The sequence below is a fragment of the Thamnophis elegans genome, chromosome 7 (assembly GCF_009769535.1).
Source record: "Thamnophis elegans isolate rThaEle1 chromosome 7, rThaEle1.pri, whole genome shotgun sequence".
NCBI classification, from domain to species: Eukaryota; Metazoa; Chordata; class Lepidosauria; order Squamata; family Colubridae; genus Thamnophis; species Thamnophis elegans.
Genome location: NC_045547.1, coordinates 70,385,313 through 70,409,202, shown reverse-complemented (window position 1 = coordinate 70,409,202; position 23,890 = coordinate 70,385,313). Strand labels below are relative to the sequence as shown.

General features: G+C 40.2%; 1 protein-coding gene across 3 annotated transcripts in view; it reads right to left on the bottom strand.

Moving 5' to 3' along the window:
- CELSR1 (cadherin EGF LAG seven-pass G-type receptor 1) overlaps positions 1-23,890 on the bottom strand; it is a 184,874-nt gene that overhangs the window by 4,520 nt on the left and 156,464 nt on the right. For 2 of the 3 annotated variants that reach the window (XM_032220771.1, XM_032220773.1), the window contains exons 24-34: positions 23,204-23,404; positions 20,013-20,187; positions 16,395-16,507; positions 13,499-13,578; positions 11,260-11,386; positions 9,469-9,594; positions 7,974-8,068; positions 6,180-6,283; positions 4,250-4,417; positions 1,742-1,984; positions 274-541 (exon numbers count right to left, since the gene is read on the bottom strand). In XM_032220771.1, coding sequence (XP_032076662.1) covers positions 274-541; positions 1,742-1,984; positions 4,250-4,417; positions 6,180-6,283; positions 7,974-8,068; positions 9,469-9,594; positions 11,260-11,386; positions 13,499-13,578; positions 16,395-16,507; positions 20,013-20,187; positions 23,204-23,404 — 1,700 coding nt within the window. The remainder of the gene's footprint in view (positions 1-273; positions 542-1,741; positions 1,985-4,249; positions 4,418-6,179; positions 6,284-7,973; positions 8,069-9,468; positions 9,595-11,259; positions 11,387-13,498; positions 13,579-16,394; positions 16,508-20,012; positions 20,188-23,203; positions 23,405-23,890) is intronic. The other variant, XM_032220772.1, reaches the window with a different exon arrangement.

The following is a 23,890-nucleotide window of genomic DNA, read 5'->3' as shown; positions in this document are numbered from 1 at the left end:
AGATCACAGAGATTATACTAAACCTTACAATTTTTGTGACTCAGAGGTCACAAAAAGTGTTTCAAGCTAGTAATCTGAAAAGTGTTAAAGGACATGAAAGAGAAATAGGGGAGGGGGAGAAGTGAGGGGAGAACAGATGGTTCTGATGCTGATTCCTGAATGAATGTCCAAAACAAGCCACTGAAAAGAATTAAAAGGTAAGTCTTTGGAAAGAAATAAGCACCAGAAACTCAAGAGAAAGTATCACGGTAAACATGCAGATGTGGCACTCACTCAGAATCCGAGTTATTCTCAGCCGTTATTGTCCCCAGGTGAACATTCATGGCTAAGCCATTCATCTGTTCTGGAGGGTTTTCTCTTCTTGGGTTTTTGATGGTTACTCCAGAGTCTGAAGTGGAGCGAACACCATTGTTAGTCCCAACAGAAGTTGTTTTAGGGGAGATGGCAGTTTGATGATAGTCTGACAATTTTTCTCGTAGCCGATTCTTCATGTTTTTGTCCACCAATGGAGGAGGGTAGGTGATTTTATTTTTCAATATGCCTAACACAGGGAAGAAGAGGATAAGACCATCATATTAATATAATAAGACAAAAAAATCCCAAAAGATGCATTTAGTAAAAAGGCTTTATGCATATTTATGCTTGAACTGAAGAAAGTTTCTGCTTCAACTTCTATAATACTTTTCACTTAACATACCTGATGCTCATCAGGATATGACCTGCCCCACCAAGCAAATGTAGGGTCAATAGGAAAATATTACCTATTAATTGTAGTTTATGGTGAGGACTATTTTAATAAGGAAGTAGGATTAAAACAATGAAGGAAGTCCCCTATGTTTATAAAGACTTCCTGTAAAGGTATTGGAATTCCTGCCATTTCATACATGAAGCTAAAAGAAATACAGGCTGGCCAAAATGTCCTTTCTTGTCACAAACCAATTAACAGTTTTCAACAGCCAGTCAGCATATGTGTAATTTCAGATTACAAGAACAGCATCTTAGAAGTATACTTGCCAGTATGTGAAATGGCTTTAAGCTATAAAGGTAAAAGTTCCCCTCGCACATATGTGCTAGTCGTTCCCGACTCTAGGGGGCGGTGCTCATCTCCTTTTCAAAGGCGAAGAGCCAGCGTTGTCTGAAGACGTCTCCATGGTTATGTGGATGGCATGACTAAACGCCAAAGGCGCACGGAACGCTGTTATCTTCCCACCAAAGGTGGTTTCTACTTTTCGACTTGCATTTTTACATGCTTTCGAACTGCTAGGTTAGCAGAAGCTGGGGCTAATAACGGGAGCTCACCCTGTTACGTGGCACTAGGGATTCGAACCTCCAACCTTTAGATCGACAAGCTCAGCATCTTATCCACTGAGCCACCACGTCCCTCTTTAAGCTATAGCATTGAACAATTTAGTTCTTATTTTTCTTTGCACTGCATCTTGCATTAAGAGTATAACAAGAACTATATCAGGTGAGGCTGAAAGTTCATGTTTCAACAACTTGTTTCTCGCGGTGGCCACCCAGAGCTCTCTAGACAGCTCACAAGTGAAGCAAATTCCTTTTAGGTTTGTTCCCCCAGCAATCAATATACATGATAGATCTGAACCTGAAGGCATCACATCATTAATAAAGATTGATACTATACTCCATGAATGTATCTTCTCGCCTATTAAAGCCATATAATTAAATAGCGTTCACCCCATTGTGCAGTAGTGGATTTCATAATGACAACCTTCTCTAATACCTTTCCTCTGTTCTGGTGGCTGATGGTTTTGATGAGGGACTGGTTTATTCTCCTTCTGCTGCCCCTCGTCCTCTTTTTCCTGAGGTATTTCACTGCTGTGGTTCACTTGATTTTCCTGATGCAGTTCTACATTAACTTTGGTTTCCACCTTCAGTTTTTGTTTTGCATTCGGCTCCTCCTCATCACTTGCATCGACGCCCTCAGATGGCCAGTAAGGTCTTACATGATTGGGTACTGTATCAACTGCAGGATGCAAAATATTTAAAACACAATACAAACACATGCAGACTTTTGAACTAAAATTTCAACGAGGAACTCTTCAGATTTCTACAATTATCTTCAACTTAAAGTGAAAAAATCCCTGGGCAAAATTTTTTGGTTACACGATGGAATTAGATAAATTGCAAAAAACATGGGATAGGAACTATACACTGACAATGCTAATGCATATAAGGAAAATATTTATCGGTGGCATTTGCCACTGGCAAGATTGGCAAAAATGTTTAGTAATATGTCTGCCAAATGTTGGAAATGTAATCAGACCCCAGGTATTCATTATCAAATGTGGTGGATTTGTATGAAAGCAAGAAAATATTGGAAGAAAATACATACTTGGTTGGAAAAGATGATTAAGCAACACATAGATCTGAAACCAGAAATATTTTTGTTGGGTATAATGCCAGAGGATTATGATAAAGGATTATGATATATTTAGTTTTGCATGTACTGACAGCAGCAAGGATTGTATTTGCACAATGTTGGACAAATGAGAACACTCCATCAGATGAGGATGTAGTTCGGAAAATATTAAGACTGCAGAAATAGATAGATTGACTTTAAAAATAAAAGACAAAGAAGACATAGAATATTATTTGTCATGGAGTAGATTTTATGAGTGGTTAGAAATAAGAGGTAAAATTAGATGAAGAAAGATTATTGCTATATATGAATTAAATATAAGATGGTTTATAATTATAAATATGCCAATATAATTAACAGAATTATGAATAAGCTAATATAAAGAAGAAATTGAACCAAAACTAATCTGTTATATTTTTTACTATTGTTACTAGCATATGTATTAATATTTCATTTTGTTCTGTTCTTGTTTTTCTTTTGTAACTGATATACCCTGACAATACACTGTATTCAAAATGTTTATGAATAAAAAGAAAGAAAGAAAAGAGAGAATCCATCAGGAAGGAAAGACCTTTCTATTGCTCACTCTTCACAGATAGGTAGAGTCTTTATGATGGTCAATGATTAGTCCACCAAACACATTGCACACATAAAATTAATTGCTTAGTTAATTAGGTAAGCATGCCAATCAAACTGCTGAGCATGTCTCGTATTACAGGACAGAATTTGCCACAACTGAAGAAAATACTGCAATAATCACTTGAAACTGAAAGTCAAATTTGTAAATAAAACAAGATTAGAATGATGAGGAAATGCAGTTAAATGTGGAGCTGACAGCTTGAGGCAGATGTCAGCATACAACAGTAAAGAGACCTCTAACGACCTCAACAACTCCTTTTCTCCATGGGTTTAGTCTAGAGTTGGCTGGAATAATACTTATATTGCCCTCTAAAATCACTAATGGAATTTCTATAGGATCAATTTTTTGGGGGTATTTTAAATACGGCACTGTCTTTACAAGGAGCCTGAGGTTAGGAATATCTGAATTGTATAGATGGGGTTTTCAGGTAAGCAACCTGAATGTCTATGGAGATTCTCAATCATTCAGGTCATAGTTGTCCCAAAGGTGCTTTTTTTTCAAGAGGCAACTGGACTTCCTTGTTTTTCCTTTGAAGACGGCTCTCTTCTCATCCAAGAAGCTTCTTCAGCTCTGATTGGATGGTGGGAAAAGGAATATAAATCCTTCCATTCCCTTCCACCCAGTCAGAGTCGAAGAAGCTTCTTGGATGAGAAGCGAAATGTCTCCAAAGAAAAAACAAGGAAGTCCAGCTGCCTCTTGAAAAAAAGCACCTTTGGGACATATTGTCCTCAAAAAAAAAATCACACACTGACTGACTTTCTTGGCCTCGAGGCTCCTTTTTTTCCAAGGGGGAAGCTCAAGTGCTTATACCAGGGGTGTCAAACTCGATTTTATTGAGGGCCGCATCAGGGTTGTGTTTGGGGGGGAGGCATGGCCAGGATGGCTGTGGCTAGCTCACCGTCACTCGCCAAGGCTCTGTTTTCAGCCCACTCAGGCTCTGTTTTCAGCCGTGACAGCCTCCTGCATCCCTATATCAGCAAAAATGGAGCTTGGGGAGGCCGTGGGCAGCTTCCCCAAGCTCTGTTTTCTCTGGCAGAAGGTCACAGGAGACCGTTGTGGCCAAAAACAGAGCCAGGGAGGGCCACGTGTAGCCCTCCCGAGCTTCATTTTTGCTAGCGGAGGCACTGCGGACCGGTCTTTCGCTTTTTCCAGGGCCAGATCGAAGCACTCTGCGGGCTGGATGTGGTCTGGTGGCCTTGAGTTTGACACCTCTGGCTCATACTCTTTACCTTTAGGAGTGCTGTGGACTGGAATCCGTTCATTGTTTTTCACAGTGCCAGTGTTCCATTTCTTCTCCACGCCTATCACATCTTCCTCACTATCTGACGAGTGAGAGGAAGCATACGAACTGCTGTGTTCATCAAGGGACAGTTCACTGTCAGAATCAGAATCACGCTCTGTGGATAAAAATAACCAGTCAGCCAGTGAAACGAGCGGAGACGAATAAAACTGAAATTTTGCCATAGATTTTCTGCAACTACCCTGGGATGAGCTTTTTACTATATGCAGCAATACAGCCAGGTGAGATTCCCAGGAGATAAGATATGATACTAGGAAGCAGCAGTGTGAGTAAAATCTAACCTCTGTAACTAGAGGTAGACCACGACTTAAAACACTTCATTTAGTGACTGTTCAAAGTTACAATGGCACTGAAAATAGTGGCTTATGACCATTTTTCCAATTATCGTTGCAGCATCCCCATGGTCATAGGATTTACATCCAGATGCTTGACAACTGACTCCTATTTATGACGGTTGCAGTGTTCAGGAATCATTTTACGACCCCCTGACAAGCAAAATCAATGGAGAACCCAGATTCACTTCACACCCGTGCTACTAATTTAACAACTGCCGTGTTCCACTTAACAAATGTGGCAAGGAAAGTCATAAAATGGAACAAATTTACTCAACACATTTCTCTTTTAACAACATACATTTTGGGCTCAATTGTGGTCATAAGTTGAGGACTACCTGTAGTTTCTCTTTATGCACAATTGCCTGTTTTTTCCAAGAAAAAAAGGTAATTCTTGGATTCCATTAGCCATCACTTTTGTTTGAGAGTGGCAGAAATAAGCATTTGTGGCAGGGTGGATGTGGCCAGCTGACACCTTCAGTCTTCAGCCACCATATTGTCATGAAGACACAGGAGACCCACTTATTGTGAGCTTCCACTGCTGAGGGGATACTTGTCCTAGTCTGGGACTAGTCTACTCCATCCTCTTAACAACTATACCAAATAAAAACCCAGATGTCTATAACCTTAATCCAAATGCTTTGCATTTTTTCTCCTCTTTTAATGGACCCTAATCATGATGACAGAAGATGTAAATTAGTGTAATATACAGTACTTTGGTTGGAAAGATGCTGGAGGTCTGCAGGGGTCGGGAGAACCTCTAGCTAAGATTCTGTGCAGTTCGGAGAACCGCCAAATCCCACTAATGGCTGGCTCCTCCCCTCCCAGGAATTCTCATGCGGCCTGTTTTGGATGTAGGTAAGTGCAGGGCGCGCGCGGAGGCTCGGAGGGGGCGAAAAATGGGCCTACTGGAAGTTTGGGAAGGCCAAAAATGGGCCTCTGGAGTCTAGGGAGACCATTTTTGCCCTCTTGGAGGCTCGAGAAAAGCCTCTGGAGCCCGAGGAGGGCAAAAACTCCACACACACCCCCCACCGTGGTGCATGAGGCAGACTAGGTCATACCCACCATGGCCACACCCCCTCAGCAACCGGGCAGAGAAACCCTTGCTAAAATTTTTGAAGCCCACCCCTGCTTCCAAACTGTGCTTGGAAATAACAGCTAAAGGTTCAATGCCTGCCAAATCAGGATCACTGACGTAAAACACATGTCCCAAACTCTAAGATTTTCACTGAGCATTTTAACTATTTTTTTTTCTCCTTTGAAAGCAATGGTCTGCTTCTGCTTTCCTGATCGGTATGGCCTTAACTTTCCTACTGTCAGAATCTCGGATTTGCTAAGATAGCCAAAACAAATATAAGCTATTTCTATTCCATGGGTCCATGGTAATTGATAACGAAACCATCATCCTGTTCTTTTTGGTTTGTTTTGCATCAGGTTAATAAAACTAAACTAAGAAATATAGCCCTAACTGAGAAATAGCAAAAAAAAAGTTATTACTTAAATCCTTGGATTTTGTATTTCTCTTACCATTGGATTTTGATGGCTTCCTTTGGAAGATGGAAGAATCTCCTTCTGTATTACCAGCTCTTACTGGGCTTGATATGCTGTGTTTCTGGGCAGTTTCATCTCTACTAAATCAGATAAGAATATAAATAAATATTTCCCAATCAATGCTTTAAAAAATTAAACAATAAGTATCTTCTATATAACTTTATACCTGTATTTATTTATTTCTGGTTTGTTAATCATCTTTCATCATTTGTTTTCTAATCTTTGCATCTATTATCTAACCAATTACCTCCACTAGGCCGATACGATCCCATAGATTAGGCCTCCTCCGAATTCCATCAGCCGGCCAATGTCGGCTGGCAACTACCCGGAGGAGAGCCTTCTCGGTGGCTGCTCCGACCCCCTGGAACGAACTCCCCGTGGAGATTCGTACCCTCACCACCCTCCAGACCTTCCGCGTAGCCCTTAAGTCCTGGCTGTCCCAACAGGCCTGGGGCTAAAGATTTCAACCCCACTCGAATTGTATGACTGTTGTGTTTTTAATGATGTATCGTTTTTATGTCTGTGACTCATTTGTCCTCCCTCCCCTTGAGTTGTGAGCCGCCCTGAGTCCCCCCAGGGAAAAGGGCGGCATACAAATAAAGCATCTCAATCTCATCTCAATCTCATTTGTATCACAGGTCCCATATTAAATAATACTCTATTTCTCCTTTGTCTTTAATTTCCATCATTAACCTTATATATTGTAAGCAATATCACTACCAGAATGTACAAAAGTGTAAATTAAAATATATAAAATGATAAATGTATAGAGAACTATGTTAGAACTATGGAAACAATAGATATAAGAATGTTGTATAATATCAAGTGCCAATATTTCTTTCTTTCTTTTTCTATGTTGAATATTGTATGAAAAAGAGAAAAATTGATGCAATTAGGATATATAACTTCATGTATATTTTAAAAAGTGCTGATACAACCAGTATATCACTGCTGCAAAGTTGAAATTGTGATATAAAATGACGAAAAACGTACAATAAAAAAAAATTAAACAAAATTAGGAATTATAGGGTATGTTGTCATTTCTCCCGTGGCATCAAATGGTAGTAATGTAGAAAATGGAATAAGAGAATCATTGTTCATTACTGTTCTTGTAATGAACAAGGAATCCAAGGAATCATTTTATTCATTAAAAAATAGAAAAGAAAATCTAGAAAACTCTCCTGGCCTTCAAGGAGAGCTGGCAGCAGATTCGGACAGTGAGGAGGTTGCGGAGGATCATGGGCCAGTCCTGGAGTCTGGGGAAGGCTCTGATAAGGGCTCTGTGTTGGAGGCAGAGAGGGGGCCAGGGCTGTATGCCAGTGATCAGCTGCCTTCAGAGTCAGACATCAGTGAAGCAGACGAACAGCTGGAGCCTGTTTCCAGTGTGCGCATGCGCAGAGTTGCCAGACGAAAGGAACAGCTAAAGAATAGGGGTCGACTTGGGAGTAAGGCCCCAAGTGGATGATGAATGGCCCCTCCCAGAGAAATAAAAGAGGAGCGAAAGGGAAGTGGAGTTTGCAGGAGACAATTAATTCACTTAATTGGTTCGTGACTCTCTGAGATTCCTTGCCAAGTTTTGCAGATATCGGCCTGGCAGCTCTCCAAGCCAGATAAGGTCTGTGACTGTTAATCCTCCCTTGAAAGACTTTCAGGATGTGTATGAGCACAATTCACAGTAAATTACTAAAAGGGTTTTTTGTCGGGACCAGGAGTTTGCTTCAGGCTCTTGGGAAGCCTGAGTCGGAACAGTTATTGTGACTGTTGGCTGACCTGATGCTGCTTTCTAAGGAGACGGTGGATTCCCCAATAGTGGTTCGATACATATTTGGTTCTTCGATATACGTATCATTGCAATTCAGAGACCGCTGAGAGATCGAGAGAGAGGGAGAAAGAAAAAGTACGAAATTAGCTGGAAAGCAAGGCTATTAAAGTAGATTAAATAGATAGTATTTTAAAAAAGAGTTATGTGTACAGGTAGGTTGTAATTAGTGTGACTTTGAATAGTGTGAGATTTGATTTAGGGCAAATTATAAATGAATAGCAGGTTGTATTTAATACCAAAATTCAGTTAGTCAAGGAAAGTTCAAAAACTAAGATGCTCATTTTAAAGAAATATAGCAAAATACAGGAGATAACAGATATGCCTTGGATATGGGCTGATTCTGTTTTACTGGTTATAGTCCAGGTAGTCCTCAACTTACAACAATTCATTTAGTGACCGTTCAAAGTTACAACGGCAGTGAAAAAATGATCATTTTTTACACTTATGACCATTGCAGCATCCTCATGGTCATGTAATCACAATTCAGACACTTTGCAACGTAGTCATATTTATGATAGTGACAGTGTCTCTTTTTGCGATCTTCTGATAAGCAAAATCAATGTGAAAACCAGCTTCACTTAGCTACTGTATTACTAACTTAACAACTGCAGTGATTCACTTAACAACAGGGGGAAGAAAGGTAGTAAAATGAAGCAAAGTTAATTTATCAAATGCTTCGCTTAACAACAGAAATGTTGGGCTCAATTGAGGTCACAATTCAAGGACTATTTTTTGTAATTAAAAAACATATACAATTTTTATTTAAACATTTTAATTGTCTATTTCTACCATGCTGGAACCAATTATCCTATTTTCCACAGAAACGTAACTTCGAAAATCTGCTTTTTGTGCAATATATCTGAGATCTACATTGTGACAGGCCCATATAAATATGTGTGTGTGTGTGTGTGTGTGTGTGTGTGTTCCAGCATAACTCTGGAACACCTCAAGCAATTTCAACCAAACTTGCTACACAGATGACTTACTCTGTGGAAACAAATACTGTGGGGGTAAAACGCCCCCAATACCCCTCGGTGTGTGTGTTCTGTTAAGATACAGCCTGTTATGCCTTAAAATGGCTTCTACTGCACTGCTGTAAAATGGCTTCTGCACAGTGCAGTGCAATTGCCATGATAACGGCTTCACAGTACTCCACAAGGGGGCTCCCACTTTCTTTGATACTTCTGGGAGCACAGGGGAAACATTTGTAACTAATTTAATTGTCGCCGAAATCAAGGCCTTTCCTGCCTAATACTGGATTAGTATAAATAAATACCCAGGCAATGCCGGGTTATCAGCTAGTTTCAACTAAAAAATACCTGAGTCCCAAACCGAACGATTATCAAAGATGGACAGTTTTAGGGGCCAAAAGGAAACAAACATAAAAGAGAATTCCAAGCCAATCCATTGGCAGGGAAATGCTTTTGCAAAATGATGTCTCACAGTTAACAGGGTGGCTCTAGTTGTTGTGGAGTCATCTGGAAATGACTTCTTTCCAGTGAATGTATCCTTCAAATGCTTCCTCACTTCCTTGTTGAATATACAGTGGAAGAAAAAGATGAACAGGCCCTGGATTGTGGTGAGAGAGGAGAAGAATTAAAAAAATGTCACTCTTTCGTCATGATAAACTAAGTGATTAGATGATGGACTTTGTAAAGACATTTTATAAAGACATTATGATGGTACGGTATCTCACAGAAGTGAGTACACCCCCTCACATTTTGTAAATATTTCAGTATAACTTTCCATGTGACAATATTGAAGAAATAACACTTAGTTCTCACTTTTGTTGCCAGCAGTTTAGACATTGATGGCTGTGTGTTGCGCTATTTTGAGGGGACAGCACATTTACACTGTTATACAAGCTGTATGCTCACTACTTTACATTGTAGCCAAGTGTCATTTCTTCAGTGTTGTCACATGAAAAGATATACATAAATATTTACAAAATGTGAAGGGATGTACTCACTTCTGTGATATACCGTATATAACATATACTAAGAAATCAATATGAAAAGTGTGATCTTATTATAGGAAATGTACCAGCATTAAAGGAAAAACCTAGGGAAAACTAACTTAAAAAGAAAAAAAAGAAAACATGAAGAAGACTTAAAAAAAGATGTGGATGCAGTAACATCTTTCTCAAAGCAATCAGCTTTCAATGGTCTGTGTTTTCTAACTCTGGAGTTAGTATAACAAAAGCAAGTTAACTGATGACTTCCAGTCTATACTGGAAAGCTGAAAATATACTGGAAAGCTATATGGGAAAGCTGGAAAAAAAAAACCTAAGAGAAGATAATGGCAAACCAGTTCTGTACTTTTTCTAAGAAAACAACACAGCCTTCTTTTGCTCATTAAAAATTGGAGAAGCATTAGAGCAAAACCAGGAATCAAAATGGTTCCTACATTATTCTGAAACAGCTGTATATTTCAAAGAAGACAACTAATGTACTGGAGGCTGCCTCCATAAAATTTCCTACTTTCCACTGAATCAAATAAAATGGAAGTCCTTTTGGTTTGCCATTTTCATTGTGGGGTCATCTCCGGAGCCGTGGTGGCGCAGTGGTTAGAATGCGGTAAAAAGGTAATGGTACATATGTGCTAGTTGTTCTCAACTCTAGGGGGTGGTGCTCATCTCCATTTCAAAGCCGAAGACCCAGCGCTGCCCAAAGACATCTCCATGGTCATGTGACCGGCATGACTAAACAGCAAAGGTGCATGGAGCGCTGTTACCTTCCCACTTTTCCTACTTGCATTTTTACATGCTTTCGAACTGCTAGGTTGGCAGAAGCTGGGACAAGTAACAGGAGCTCACTTCATTATGCGGCGCTAGGGATTCAAACTGCCGAACTGCTGACCTGTCTGATCAACAAGCTCAGTGTCTTAGCCACTAAGCCATCGCGTCCTCCCAGAATGCGGTACTGCAGGGCAATTCTGCAGACTGCCAGCTGCCAGCAATTCGGCAGTTCAACTCTTATTGGCTCAAGGTTGACTCAGCCTTCCATCCTTCTGAGGATGGTAAAAATGAGGATTGCCCCCAACCACCCAGATTGTTGGGGGCAATATGCTGACTCTGCAAACTGCTTAGAGAGGGCTGTAAAGCACCGTGAAGCGATATATAAGTCTAAGTGATATTGCTATCTTTAAAAAAAAAGTTTGCTCGAGCAAAGAAATTATCAAGGCCCTTGAAACAAATCAAAAAGCTTGCCATTAAGGCCAAATAATATCACCTACCTGTAAGCAGCTAAAGATAGCAAACAAGTAGTGAAAGGTCATTATGCCACTATTTACTGCCATCAGACCCAGTAACCAAGTTGCACTGACCAACAGGAGGAGCAGGAAGGCAGTTCTCAGTACAGAGCTAGATAAAAAGGACAATTAAGGTAATTGTTTTAAGGCATCAAATATAGCTGCCTCCTATGCAGACTTCTATTTCCAATCCATCCTGGGAAACAAAGCATTCTGGAAGATCCCTAACTAAAATGAGAAACAAAGAAACTTTTCACTCTACCCTTTGATGTGGTCAAAATTGGTGTAGGGCCGTGATGGTGAACCTATGGCACAGGTGCCCAAAGTGGCCCGCGAAGCCATGTTGCCTGGCACGCACAGCCTTACCTGTTTGTCTTCCGGGTTTCTAGCATGCATGAGCACACGACGATTAGTTGTCCTTCGCACACATGGCAGTGCTGAAAACCGGTGTGCATATGCGTGCCGGCCAGCTGATTGTCGGGCGCACAAGCATGCCAGAAGCCGGAAGTTCGACTTTTCTGGACCACGATCCCTTCACACGCACAACAGTGCCGAAAACTGGCCCGCGCATGTGCGCCAGCCAACTGATCATCAGGCGTGCATGCATGCTAGAACCCAGAAGTTCAGCTTTTCTGGAGCGCGCCCCCTGACAAGCATGTATGACCCCCTACAAGCGTGTGTGGCCCTGACAAGCATGTGCATGCAATGTTTCTGTGTGACAGGTTCGCCATCACTGGTATAGGAGGTTTCTTTTTTGGCACATAAACCTCGTCCAGCCTTGTCCAAACAGGTGTCAGTAATTGAACTGTGACTTCTAAATCAGTACTCCCCAAAACCTTTGGGCACCGGGGACCAGTTCTGTGGAGAAAGATTTTTTCCAGGGACTGGAGAGGGTGTGGTTTTGTGTGCTGCCTGCATCCCGTGGATGAGGCTTCGCTTGTTTGCGTGGCCCAGTTTCTGACATGCCGTGGCCTGGTGCCAGTCCACAGACCGGAGGTTCGGACCCGTGGCCTAAATGATAATTTCCTAAGCAGCTATTAGTACCAGTTCCTCCTAACAGTGCTGATTATATCACCTGGAGACAGGGTCCTTCTTTACCAGGCTGCATGAATCTACTCTCCCAAATCCATTCACATGTTGTCTTTCTCCCGATATAATATGGACGGCAATATGTACTATAAGGCACTAGGCTTGAGCAAAGCATTAGAAAGAACACTTCATACCATCCCTTCTTGAAGCTATGGCCTCCCGAAACCCCGCCCCCTTTGTAAAAATGGTCGTGCATAGCCTTTAGGAGGCTTGTAGAGTGCTCTGGGGCAGGGGACGATGATTCGTTTTTGCCCCTCCCCCAGCCTCCAGGAGCACTCTACAAGCCTCCTAAACGCTATGCATGCCCTTTTTTTTTTGGACAAAAACCAGGCCTGTTTTCGTGAAAAATGGGTCTTTTTCGAGAGGTCTGCGGAGTGCAAATTTTTTTTTTAATTTGCCTCTTCAAAATCTTGGTGCATCTTATACTCTGAAAAATATGGTACTTGTGTCTGTTGGTATCTTTATCCCACAGAATCTTGGCTGTTCCTTCATCCCCAAAATCCTATAGGAGTCTACAAAATAACCTACTGCAGGGAGGTATTGGAGAGTATTAGGATATGATTTTTTCTAAATATGCTGATTTGATCTCAAAAGTATTTAGAAGAAATTCCAAAATTGAGAATACATATTATTTAAGGAGAAGGCAAGTCTACGCCTAAAGGAAATCCTTGTTCTTTTTATTTTTCACAGATCTGTTTTAGCAAGCAGTTCACTATAATTCTGTTGTGCTAAAAAGCTGTTTTATGATTAAAATAACAAAATAAATAACTAATAAAATAACAAAAATTGGAATGTGGAAATGAGGTGTGAAGGAAGTAATGTAAAAGAGATTAAATGGCACACAAATAGAAGTTAGGCAGTCTTGATACCATCTTCTTAAGTGTCTTTATAGAGATTCTTAATCATCCAGGTCATGGTTGTCAAAAAGGAGCTTTTTCAAGAAACAACTGGACTTCCTTGGATGGGAAGTGAAACGTCTTCGAAGAAAAAATCAGAAAGTCCCATTGCCTCTTGAAAAAGCACCTTTGGGGCATCTTCTTAAGTCTCAGTAAACCGCTAAGAATTATTGTTTTAACAAATACATCACATTATCTCTGCTCAAGATCATTTCCTTTCTATCCAGTCATAAACTTACATGACACCAGTTTTCTCCAGTGAGCGCTGCCTTCGTTTGCATGATGCTTTCACAGCTAAGATAAAGATCACAGTGTTGATCTTGAAGGGAAAAATACACAAAGATCAGACACAATTTCTATTTTATGAAATACACTGTGTATCTGTGGGAGTGTGAACAATAACAACAAAAAAAGAATTACGCTTCTGGGAATCTTTTTGTATTTATATTTGTAATTCTATTTTTTCCTCCACAGAGTTCTAAATAGCCCACCATAAACTAACAATAAAAGCATTAGCATGGAAGGCAGAAATATAAACTCCAAACAGTAACAGAATAATGTAACAGCAGCAAACAGATTGTGTAAAGTATTTAGGAAGCAAGAAAAATTATACATGGGAAACTTTCTGTAAATGTAGGAAATGGGATGGAAGTAGTTAGGAAGGCAAATGAGAAAGACTGTATTGTTAATGGGCTAAAGAATTATGCAGTACTAAAGTAAGCTTATGGCCACACAATGTAAGACAGGGGTGTCAAACTCAGGGTCTGCAGGCTGGATCTGGCCCACAGGTGCTTAAATGTGGGCCATGGGGCTGTCCTGGAAACAGCGAAGGACTGGCCCATGGTGCTTCTGCCACTGAAAATGGAGCCAGGGGTGCCCCCTCCATTTTGCTGGCAGAGGGCTGCAGGAGGCTGTCCAGGCTGAAAACGGGGCCCATGGGGGCCCACACGTGGCCCCCAATGGCTCCACTTTCCCTGGCAGAGGGCTAGCAAAACAAACTAAAAGCCAAAGAAAACGAGAAATGTTTCCCCTTTTGCATTTGAGCATCCAAGAAGGGACAGGTAAGGAGAGAAGGAAAGAGGGAAGAAAAAGATGGGAAGGAAGGTAAAAGAAGGAAAGAGGGGAAGACAAAAGAAAGGAGAATAAAGAGGGAAGGAAAAAGAAGAAAAGGGAGGGAGGGAAGAAGGAAGGAACGAAGGAAGGATCGAAGGAAGGAAAGGCCTTAGCACTTGGCCACCAGTAGATGACAACGTCCTCTGGAGGACAAGGGTTTGGCACTCCCCCTGGTCTCACCATCCTCCGCTGGAGACAATGGATCCCCTCAGCTCCGCCTGGACCACCACAGGTGCCCTGACCCCCCCCCCCCCCAAGATCAAACACAACCCTGATGCAGCCCTCAATGAAATCGAGTTTGACATCCCAATGTAAGAGATTGGTATTGTCCATTAAAGTCTTAAATGGTTGAGGGTCTAACTATCTGTAGGGCCAGCCTCTTGTTGCAATCCTAAATAAAATTTAGAGGTGAGAGTCCCTTCTGAAGATACCCCAACTATCAGAATACAGAATAACACAGATGGAAGGGACCTTGGAGGTCTTGTAGTCAAGTAGGAGACCCTATACCATTTCAGACAAATGCCTGTCCAATCTCTTCTTAAAAACCTCCAGTGATGGAGCATCCATATGTTTCTTCCACCAGGTTTTTAATTGGCCGTGAATGATGTTACCACTTTTATTGTTAACTTTAATATGAAGCCTTAACTTTTTATTGTTCTCTTTTTAAATTTTGGGTACTCACCAGAGTACAAAGATGGGTATAAATCAAATAAAAAAGAAACAAGTATAATGATATTGTTTTAAGACATTTATATACAGCTCATTCAGCATGATTTTAACATTATTTGGGTTGTTTGCTCTGCAAATCTTGGAGAGATTCATTAGTTATAACTATAGGGAAAACTTTTTTTAACTCAATACTTTTTAAACTTCAAAAGCTTACGGTTTTTAAAAGTTCTAACTTCAGTGAGACAAGGGGAAAATAAAATTCAAAAGGAGGGTGCATATCTCTTGAATGTGTTAAAATATTTATTAGAATTTTTATATAGACAAATTTAGCCAATTACAAAGGAGGGTATAACCTTCAGGTTTCACTATATTTAAAATCACATTTGTATTCTTGTCAGTAAAAGGCATGCACATAATTCAACTCGAAGAAGATCTGTCTTTTAACAAACAGTAGTAATGTTTGGGGCAATAAAGGAAAATTGTCATTAATCACATTGTTCCTGGCAAGGTGGATGGACTCAGTTACAGTACTGATAAGAACACATTAGAAAACCTGAAAGACCAGATTAGGGATAGATCTTCGTGAAGAAAATCTATCTATGGGGCTACTGAGAGTTGGAAACTACTTGATGGTATATAATCATCATTAAATCAATCACTTAAACAAATTGCCATTGAGATACTTTTTAATTTTAAATAGCGGTTAGATATAAATGCTTATTTATATTTTGTATATGAATCTAAATGGAAGGTTTCCTCACACTCACTTACCATATTTTTCGGAGTATAAGATGCACTGGAGTATAAGACACACCAAGGTTTTGAAGAGGCAAATAAAAAAAAAGAAAGTTTTTTGCACTCTGCAAACCTCCCAAAAACGGTCTGTTTTTCACAAAAACGGGCCCGGCCCGTCCCCCCCCAAGAGGGCATGAATAGCCCTTAGGAGGCTTGTAGAGTCTTCCAGAGGGAGTGGGGGGCCAAAAACGAGCAAAAAACAGCTCATTTTTTGCAAAAACGGGCCCGTTTTTTGTCAAAAAAAAAGGGGGCATTAGGAAAATTGAGCAAAAGACAGGCCTTTTTTTGCTCATTACTGCCCTTCCCAGCCTCCAGGAGCTCTCTGAAAACCTCCTACAAGCAATGCACAGCCATTTTGACGAAGGGGGCAGGGTTTCAGGAGGCAAAAAAAATGCTGTATTCAGTGTATAAGATGCACCCAAATTTCCAGGCTCTTTTTTGAGGGAAAAAGGTGCATCTTATACTCCGAAAAATACGGTAGTTGTTCATTCACTCTATGCTGTCAGATACCTTATTCTATTAAGAGGGCTATAACACTACAGAATCAACAATACTTACAGCCACAACTATTACAATTGGACCAGCAAAGCTCCAAATTAGGGTGTCATAAACAGAGAGCCAGCAAAAATCTTGGTTCCCATATCCCTGAGGATCTAAACCAACAGCAAGACCTGCATTGCAATACAAAAAAAAAAAAAAAACAGACAGAAACTCACTTTATGGAGTCCTTAGTTTGAAGCATTAATTCACACCAAGGAATATATATTTTTTAAATTGTCTAAGAACAGCAAGAGGATTTCCCTTTTTTGTTGGGTTTTTTGGAAGAAGCAAACTTTTTTGATGTCTAAATCTTATGCTATAGATTTTGTCATGGAACTTTTTCATCTTTGAAAAAAAAACCACCCGTATTTTCAAGATATTTGTGGGGAATAACCATCTTCATTCTTAAGTTCTTTTTGTTGTTGAAAAAGTGATTACAAAACAACCTTGGTACTACAGTATGAAAATTGTTGGGGAGAAATCTGTATCCTTCTCACATGTTAGGACCTTTTTGTAGCATATCCACCACAAAAAGATAACAGTTTTCAAGAGTATTAATAGTCCTTCTCTCAATATCATGCCTGGGGCACATTATCTTATCTTGTATCACTCCATGCCATGCTATAATGCTTCATGTTGTTTTTTAGTACACATTCTGTTTCTCACTATTAAATATTATTCAAACAAATAAACAGACTGAGGCAAGCCAAGTTCTAATTCCTAAGCAAATAATTATAATTCTTTTTAATATGCACATGAACTAGAGGTGAAAAGTTGATTTTCACATTCAGCTAACTTTCAACTATAGTTTCAAGAAAAAAACCTTCTTCATGACATACTGTACTATTACTGCTACTTCTCACTACATAAAATATAATGAAGAACCATTCTTTCTTTACAGAGTTCGTTCTCTCTCTCTCTCTCTCTCTCTCTCTCTCTCTCTCTCTCTCTCTCTCTCTCTCTCTCTCATATGTGTTTGTGTGTGTGTTGCATTTGTGCTGATAAATAAATAAAGGCAGACTAGAATAGATCTATTTCAAGCTCTTTAGCTCTCATCAGCGAGCCATAACCTTACTGAGATTCGAACCTGGGCTGTTTTTACATGTTAGGCAGTTGTATTAGCCTCTAAACTACAAGCTCTCCTCCCTTATCAGCTGAGCCAAGGAAATGATTAAGTGTTATGTCAAAGTACCTGGTATGCCCAAATATGGGAGGGAGCATACTGCTTCCCTTCAAGCTATTTAGCTCTCATCAGCTAGCCATACCCTTACTGGGATTCGAACCTGCGCTGTTTTTACATGTTAGGTAGTTGTATTAGCCTCTAAGCCACAAGCTCTCCTCCCTTATCATCTGAGCCAAGGAAATGATTAAGTGTTATGTCAAAGCACTTGGTATGCCCAAATATACTTGAAATAGATCTATACTAGTCTCCCTTTATTTATTTATCAGTACAAATGCAACACAAAAATGGTTTTCTGCCTGGAAGGCTCCTAAGGTGCAGCTGAAAGGCAAAAGGGAAGCAGTATGCTCCCTCCCATATTTGGACATACCAGGTGCTTTGACATAACACTTAATATACAATATTAAGAGCCAAGGTGGCGCAGTGGTTAAATGCAGCACTGCAGGCTACTGCTAGATCAGCAGGTCAGCGGTTCAAATCTCACCGGCTCAGGGTTGACTCAGCCTTCCATCCTTCCGAGGTGGGTAAAATGAGGACCCAGATTGTTGGGGGCAATATGCTGACTCTCTGTAAACCGCTTAGAGAGGCCTGAAAGGCCTATGAAGCGGTATATAAGTCCACTGCTATTGCTATTGCTATATAATTCTATATTCTATATCTATATATAGATGGCTGTGTGTGTGTGTATGTTCCAGCATAACTCTAGAACACCTCTAACAATTTCAACCAAACATGGTACACAGATGACCTATTCTCTGGAAACAAATACTGGGGGCGGGGGGTAAGACCTCTAACACTCCTTGGGGGGGGGTTTCTGTTAAGATACAGCCTGTTGTGCCTTAAATGGCTTCTACTGTACTGCTGTAAAATGGCTTCTACTGTACAGCGCAGTGGAGTTGCTATGGTAACATCTTCACAGTAGTCCACAAGGGGGCTCCCTCTGGTAAGGGGGAAAATCCAACATTAGAAATTATGTTTGGTCTGGATATTTTCCCTCTATAAATAAATACCTGGGCAATGCCGTGTTATCAAGTAGTACTTCTATACAACTTAAGTGGATGAAAATACAACAGAAGATTGGCTACAGTCAAGGAAGTATGGATTGCATTTTTTGCTTTCACTTTTTAAATTTAGCAAGTCTCATCAAGCTGGGATCAAAATAGTGACTATATGGGCAAATGCAAGGTTCCAAGGTTAGTTGAGTAATCTCTTCGATCCGCTCTATCTACTGTTATCTCCAGTTCTCCCTTCTACTTTCTTCAACCTTGACAAGCATAACTGTTTTTTCTAGTACAGCATCTTCTCACATCCATTCCCCAAGTCTGTGAGTTTCTATTTGCTCTTCATCATTTCAGCCAGTATTTATTTAGTCCAGGACTGATGGAATGGTTCCACTTACAATCCACTGTATTCTGTAATAATGTTCATAAGATAGCCCTGATTATTAGGCTGCTAATATTTAACACTGCAGAAATTAAGTTTCTGATGCAAATAATGAGGTAGAAAAGTTATGATTCTTCAGATATTACTTGAATCATTCACAGTCATATCATGTCACTTTGAAAAGTGTCATCACTTACTTTCATCACTTACCAGCTGGTAACAATTATAATGTACAACTGTGATGGAAAATATTTTAGATCTGGTAGTGAATATATTTTCGTTCATTTGAGACACCGTGTTTATTCAGAATAACTTTGGATAATCACGTTTAAATATTTTCATTCAAATATTTTAAGTCACTATGTTTAACTTCTAGTTTAATGTACATTTGATGGGAATGGAAATTAAATGGCAGCATTTAAAACCTGAATATTAATTTTGTATGCTTTTCTCCGTGACCCGTCAAAACCGCGGAGGACAAAATCGCGCTCGACGAAAGCGCGCATTTGACGTCATCACAGCGCGACGAAAAAAATTAAAAATTGAAATAAAATTAAAATTAAAGCAAGCCGATTCACATAAAGGTAAGGGTTAGGTTTAGGGTTAGGGTTAGGGTTAGGTTAAGGGTTAGGGTTAGGTTTAGAGCGTTAGGGTTACGTTTAGCGTTAGGTTAAGGGTTAGCGTTAGGTTTAGCGTTAGGTTAAGGGTTACGTTTAGGGTTAGATTTAGGGTTAGGTTAAGGGTTAGGTTTAGGGTTAGGTTTGGGGGGGTTAGGGTAAGGTTTTCGCTTTATTTTTACATTTTTCGATCACAGCGCGATGTTTTCGTCGCGCTGTGATGACGTCAAATGCGCGCTTTCGTCGAGCGCGATTTTGTCCTCCGCGGTTTTGTGGTGGAACCCTTTTCTCTAGCCTAAGGTAGTATTTTCACAACTTCAAGTAGAAACCTTTGATATGTCTTGCCTGTATTTGCTCAAAATATATAAAACTTTCCCCAATTTTCAATTACCAAGAATTCCTGGGAGAAAGTTATGGCAGTCATAAAAATAAACCTATGTTTATGCCCATTCTTACCTGTAATAATGGCAGGAATCCCCCAACCCATAACGTAATAGAACTTCATGTGCCCAAAATTGATGTTTCTCACTTCAGTCAGCATGCGGTAGATATGAAGTTGCTCAACAAATATCCACGCAAACGTGCTCATGTAGAAATAGTGCAAAAGAATGGCTATTACGGTGCACACAAACTAGAAAAAAGAAAGAATCCAGATCAATTAGAACTGCCTCTACCAAGACACCATATTTTTTTACCACAAATATTAATGTATGGTTATATGTAAGTGAACATTCATAAGGGTTGCATTCCAAATTTACTGTTTTATGCATGACAGCCAATCCATTTTTTTGGAGGGGGGACTATCTTCTGTAATACTACCCTGCTTCTCCGAAAATAAGCCCTCCCCGGATAATAAGCCATATTGGGCTTTGGAGCGCCTGTGCTAATAAACCCTGCCCCCAAAATAAGCCCTCTCCAAAAAAATTGCAACACAGCAGCAGCCATGAGGAGGCCACGCTTGTCGCCTCCTGCATCCCAAAAATAACAAGACCTCCCCGAAAATAAGCCCAAGCGCTTATTTCGGGGGTTAAAAGAAAATAAGACCCTGTCTTATTTTCGGGGAAACACGGTAAGTCATTCTACACTAGATCAAACGTAAATGTCATCCAGCACTCATTTTAAACATGTCTAATCAGATGTTTCTGAGTCTCCAAAGAAAATTAGGAGAATCATCATCTTACATTGTTCCCCAGAAACATATTTTCTCTTAATTTATAGCAACCTAAAGTCAACTATACATTCATAATTTTGGAAAGCTAAGATCCCTAAGATCTTCCCAGAAAACCCCCTAAACCCCCTTTTATGAACTTCTGGAGCAACATGTGACCAGTCTTAACTATGATGCATTAAAGCAACCCAATGTTAAACAAGTCAATGAAACTAACTTGTACAGGTAGTTCTCAACTTACAACAGTTCACTTAATGGCCATTCATAGTCACAACGACACTGAAAAAAGTGAGTTATGAACAGGGGTGGGTTCCAGTGGTCACTACTGCCGATGATTAAGTGCAGTTTGAAAAATTTACCTGATCCTACACTGGTTAACAATTGGACCATAAGAAAGGCTGAGTGCCAAAGAATGGAGGCCTTTGAACCATGGTGCTGGAGAAGACTCCTGCGAGTCCCTTGGACTGCAAGGCAATCAAACCAGTAAGGCCTAGAGGAGATCAACCCTGACTGCTCTTTAGAAGACCAGATCCTGAAGGTGAAACTCAAATAATTTGGCCACCTAATGAGAAGGAAGGACTCACTGGAGAAGAGCCTAATGCTGGGAACGATGGGTGGGCAAAAGAAGAAGGGAATGATGGAGAATGAGGTGGCTGGATGGAGTCACTGAAGCAGTCGGTGTGAGCTTAAATGGACTCCAGAGGATGGTAGAGGACAGGAAGGCCTGGAGGAATGTTTTCCATTGGGTCGCGATGGGTCAGACATGACTTCGCAACTAACAACAACACCACACTGGTTAACAGGAAATAGAAATGGTAATTTTGGTCTACTTATGGCCCCACAAGATCTCTTTTTGTATCAGAACACAGCTCACTATCCTATGTTAAAATTACCAAAGGAGGATAATCTGTTTATTTAATCAAGACTTCAGGAAAGAGCTGGCAGTTTTATACTCACAATTTAAAAACTTGGCAACTTTAAACCCTCCTTGTAAAGTCTTTTACTCTCATAATTCTGAGTATTTATTTGGCATGTGTCTCTGCTTGGGTCATAATAATGCAAACTGCTTATTTCAGATATGCAACATTGAAAATAGAGAATTTTGTCAATCAATCATTCACGCGTGGCTGAAACCTCACCCAGTCATGTGATCCCTGCCTTACAGAAATTAATAAAAGTGAAATGAAATGTCAAGTGACTCTGTGTCAATTGTTTTCCTAAATTCTTGGACTTTTCATGCTCATTTGTGTGTGACTGCTGAGATTATTCTTATTCTGCAAGGAAGGTTTGAAAACTGTCTGAAAGACATTCCCAGCAGATCTCACTACAATTCAAGGAGTGGCCCTTTCTGAAAGATTTCCGGCTTTCTTGCTAAGAAATGGGGCAAGATATTTTTGTTAAGTAACTCATGATTATCTCTTGCTTTCAAGCTTATAAAAAACATACATTTCTGAGCAAATGCTCTGAATTATTACATGAATAATTTAATGGATTTGGCATGGGGTGAATTTAATTAATTTGAAAAAAAATCTTACCACAAGTTCCTTAGAAGTGCAAAGAGTGCTAGTACAATATAAAGAAGGAGAGCTAAAGAGTTAATACATTTTATTGAGATAAAGTCCCCAAAGTCTTCTCAGAATGATTGGGTTAAAGATTTAACACAGGCCCAACTTAGGTCTTCACCTCTACTCTGCCCTCCCCCAAGGCAACAAAAAGTTGAAAAATAAAAAATTGTGAAGCTCTAGGTCAGAGGTGTCAAATTTGTGTCGTCATGGTGGCGTCACATGACCTATTGTGATTTCCCTCCCCCCACGCATGGGTGTGGCCATTTCGTGACGCATCTGGCAGGTCACAAGTTTGACAACCCTGGTCTAGATCTATGATGGCGAACCTATGGCACATGTGCCACAGGTGGCACATGGCGCCATCTCTGCCGGCACGTGAGCCATTGCCCAGGTTAGTTTCACTGTGCATGTGCACCCGCCTCTCATCAGCCAGCTAATTTTCGTTTCTGTGCAGGGAGAAACATGCACATGCGAGGGGGTAGGGTGGGTCATGCATGTATGTTTGGGGGGTGGGGGGATGCAGCGCCACCCCCGCACCCCATTTTTGGTTCCAGGAGGCTTCAGGGAGCACCAAAATGGGGATCGCGTGGGCAGGGGGGGTCACATGCGCATGCGTAGGTGTGGGGCATTGGATTCTGGGTATTGGCACATGCTATCATGCACGTGTGTGTATGTGCTTTTGGCACCTGAAGGAAAAAAGGTTCGACATTACTGGTCTAGATACTTAAATAAACAATGTTTCTGTGAGATCCATCTTAAGCTCAACCATCTCTTTCACTCCAAATAAAACAATTTGGTAGCAAAGCTGATAGGAATGCATTCACGCCTTTGAGTCATGGTAGACTTTTTTGTTTGATGTATATCAAGGCGAGAAAAGGCATGTTAGACAAAAGGCACTGAAAATTAAGTCTTACTTGATTTTCCGTCTGATTGATTCCTATCAGGAAGACTAACTCAGAGCAGAACAGAGCAGCCACCAAGTTTTTGTGAATGCTGTGCAGGTTGGACCGCAAAGTTCGGATCAAGACCAGAAGTATGAAGGTCAGCAACAAAGCTACCAGTGAGATGGAAACTGTCGTGTAAGTGATGATCCTGAGAGGAAGTACGTCATCATACTGTAAAATAAAATTATCAGTTTGTTTGTTACAGGCATGGGCTGATAAAAAAATATTATTCATTTGTCTTTATTCCCCTTCTAAATGCTCGGTTATTATACTTTTAAAATCAGCATGGATAGTATGTTCATTTGACTAAACGCTGTTCTATCTCAAATCCACATTCTTTTCAGTGGTATGAAAGGCTGTCAATTTCTAAGAGTGATTTAGTTTTTTTTAAAAAAAAACTTCAGGGAATATGTCAAGCAGTGAATTAATTCACTGACAAGTTTTTGTAGTGAAAGAAGACCACAGTTAAATGGATTCCAGTCCTTTTCTTCAGTGTTTACATTTGTATTTCTAATTCACTGCTTGAAGTACTGTATATCCCCATTAATAAGAGGCTATTCTATGCCAGAAAGAAAAGCCTCAAGATGAAGCACAGTGAAGAAACTTCTATGTTTCTCAAAGTGCATGTATAAATAAGAAATTAAAAAATAGGTATTG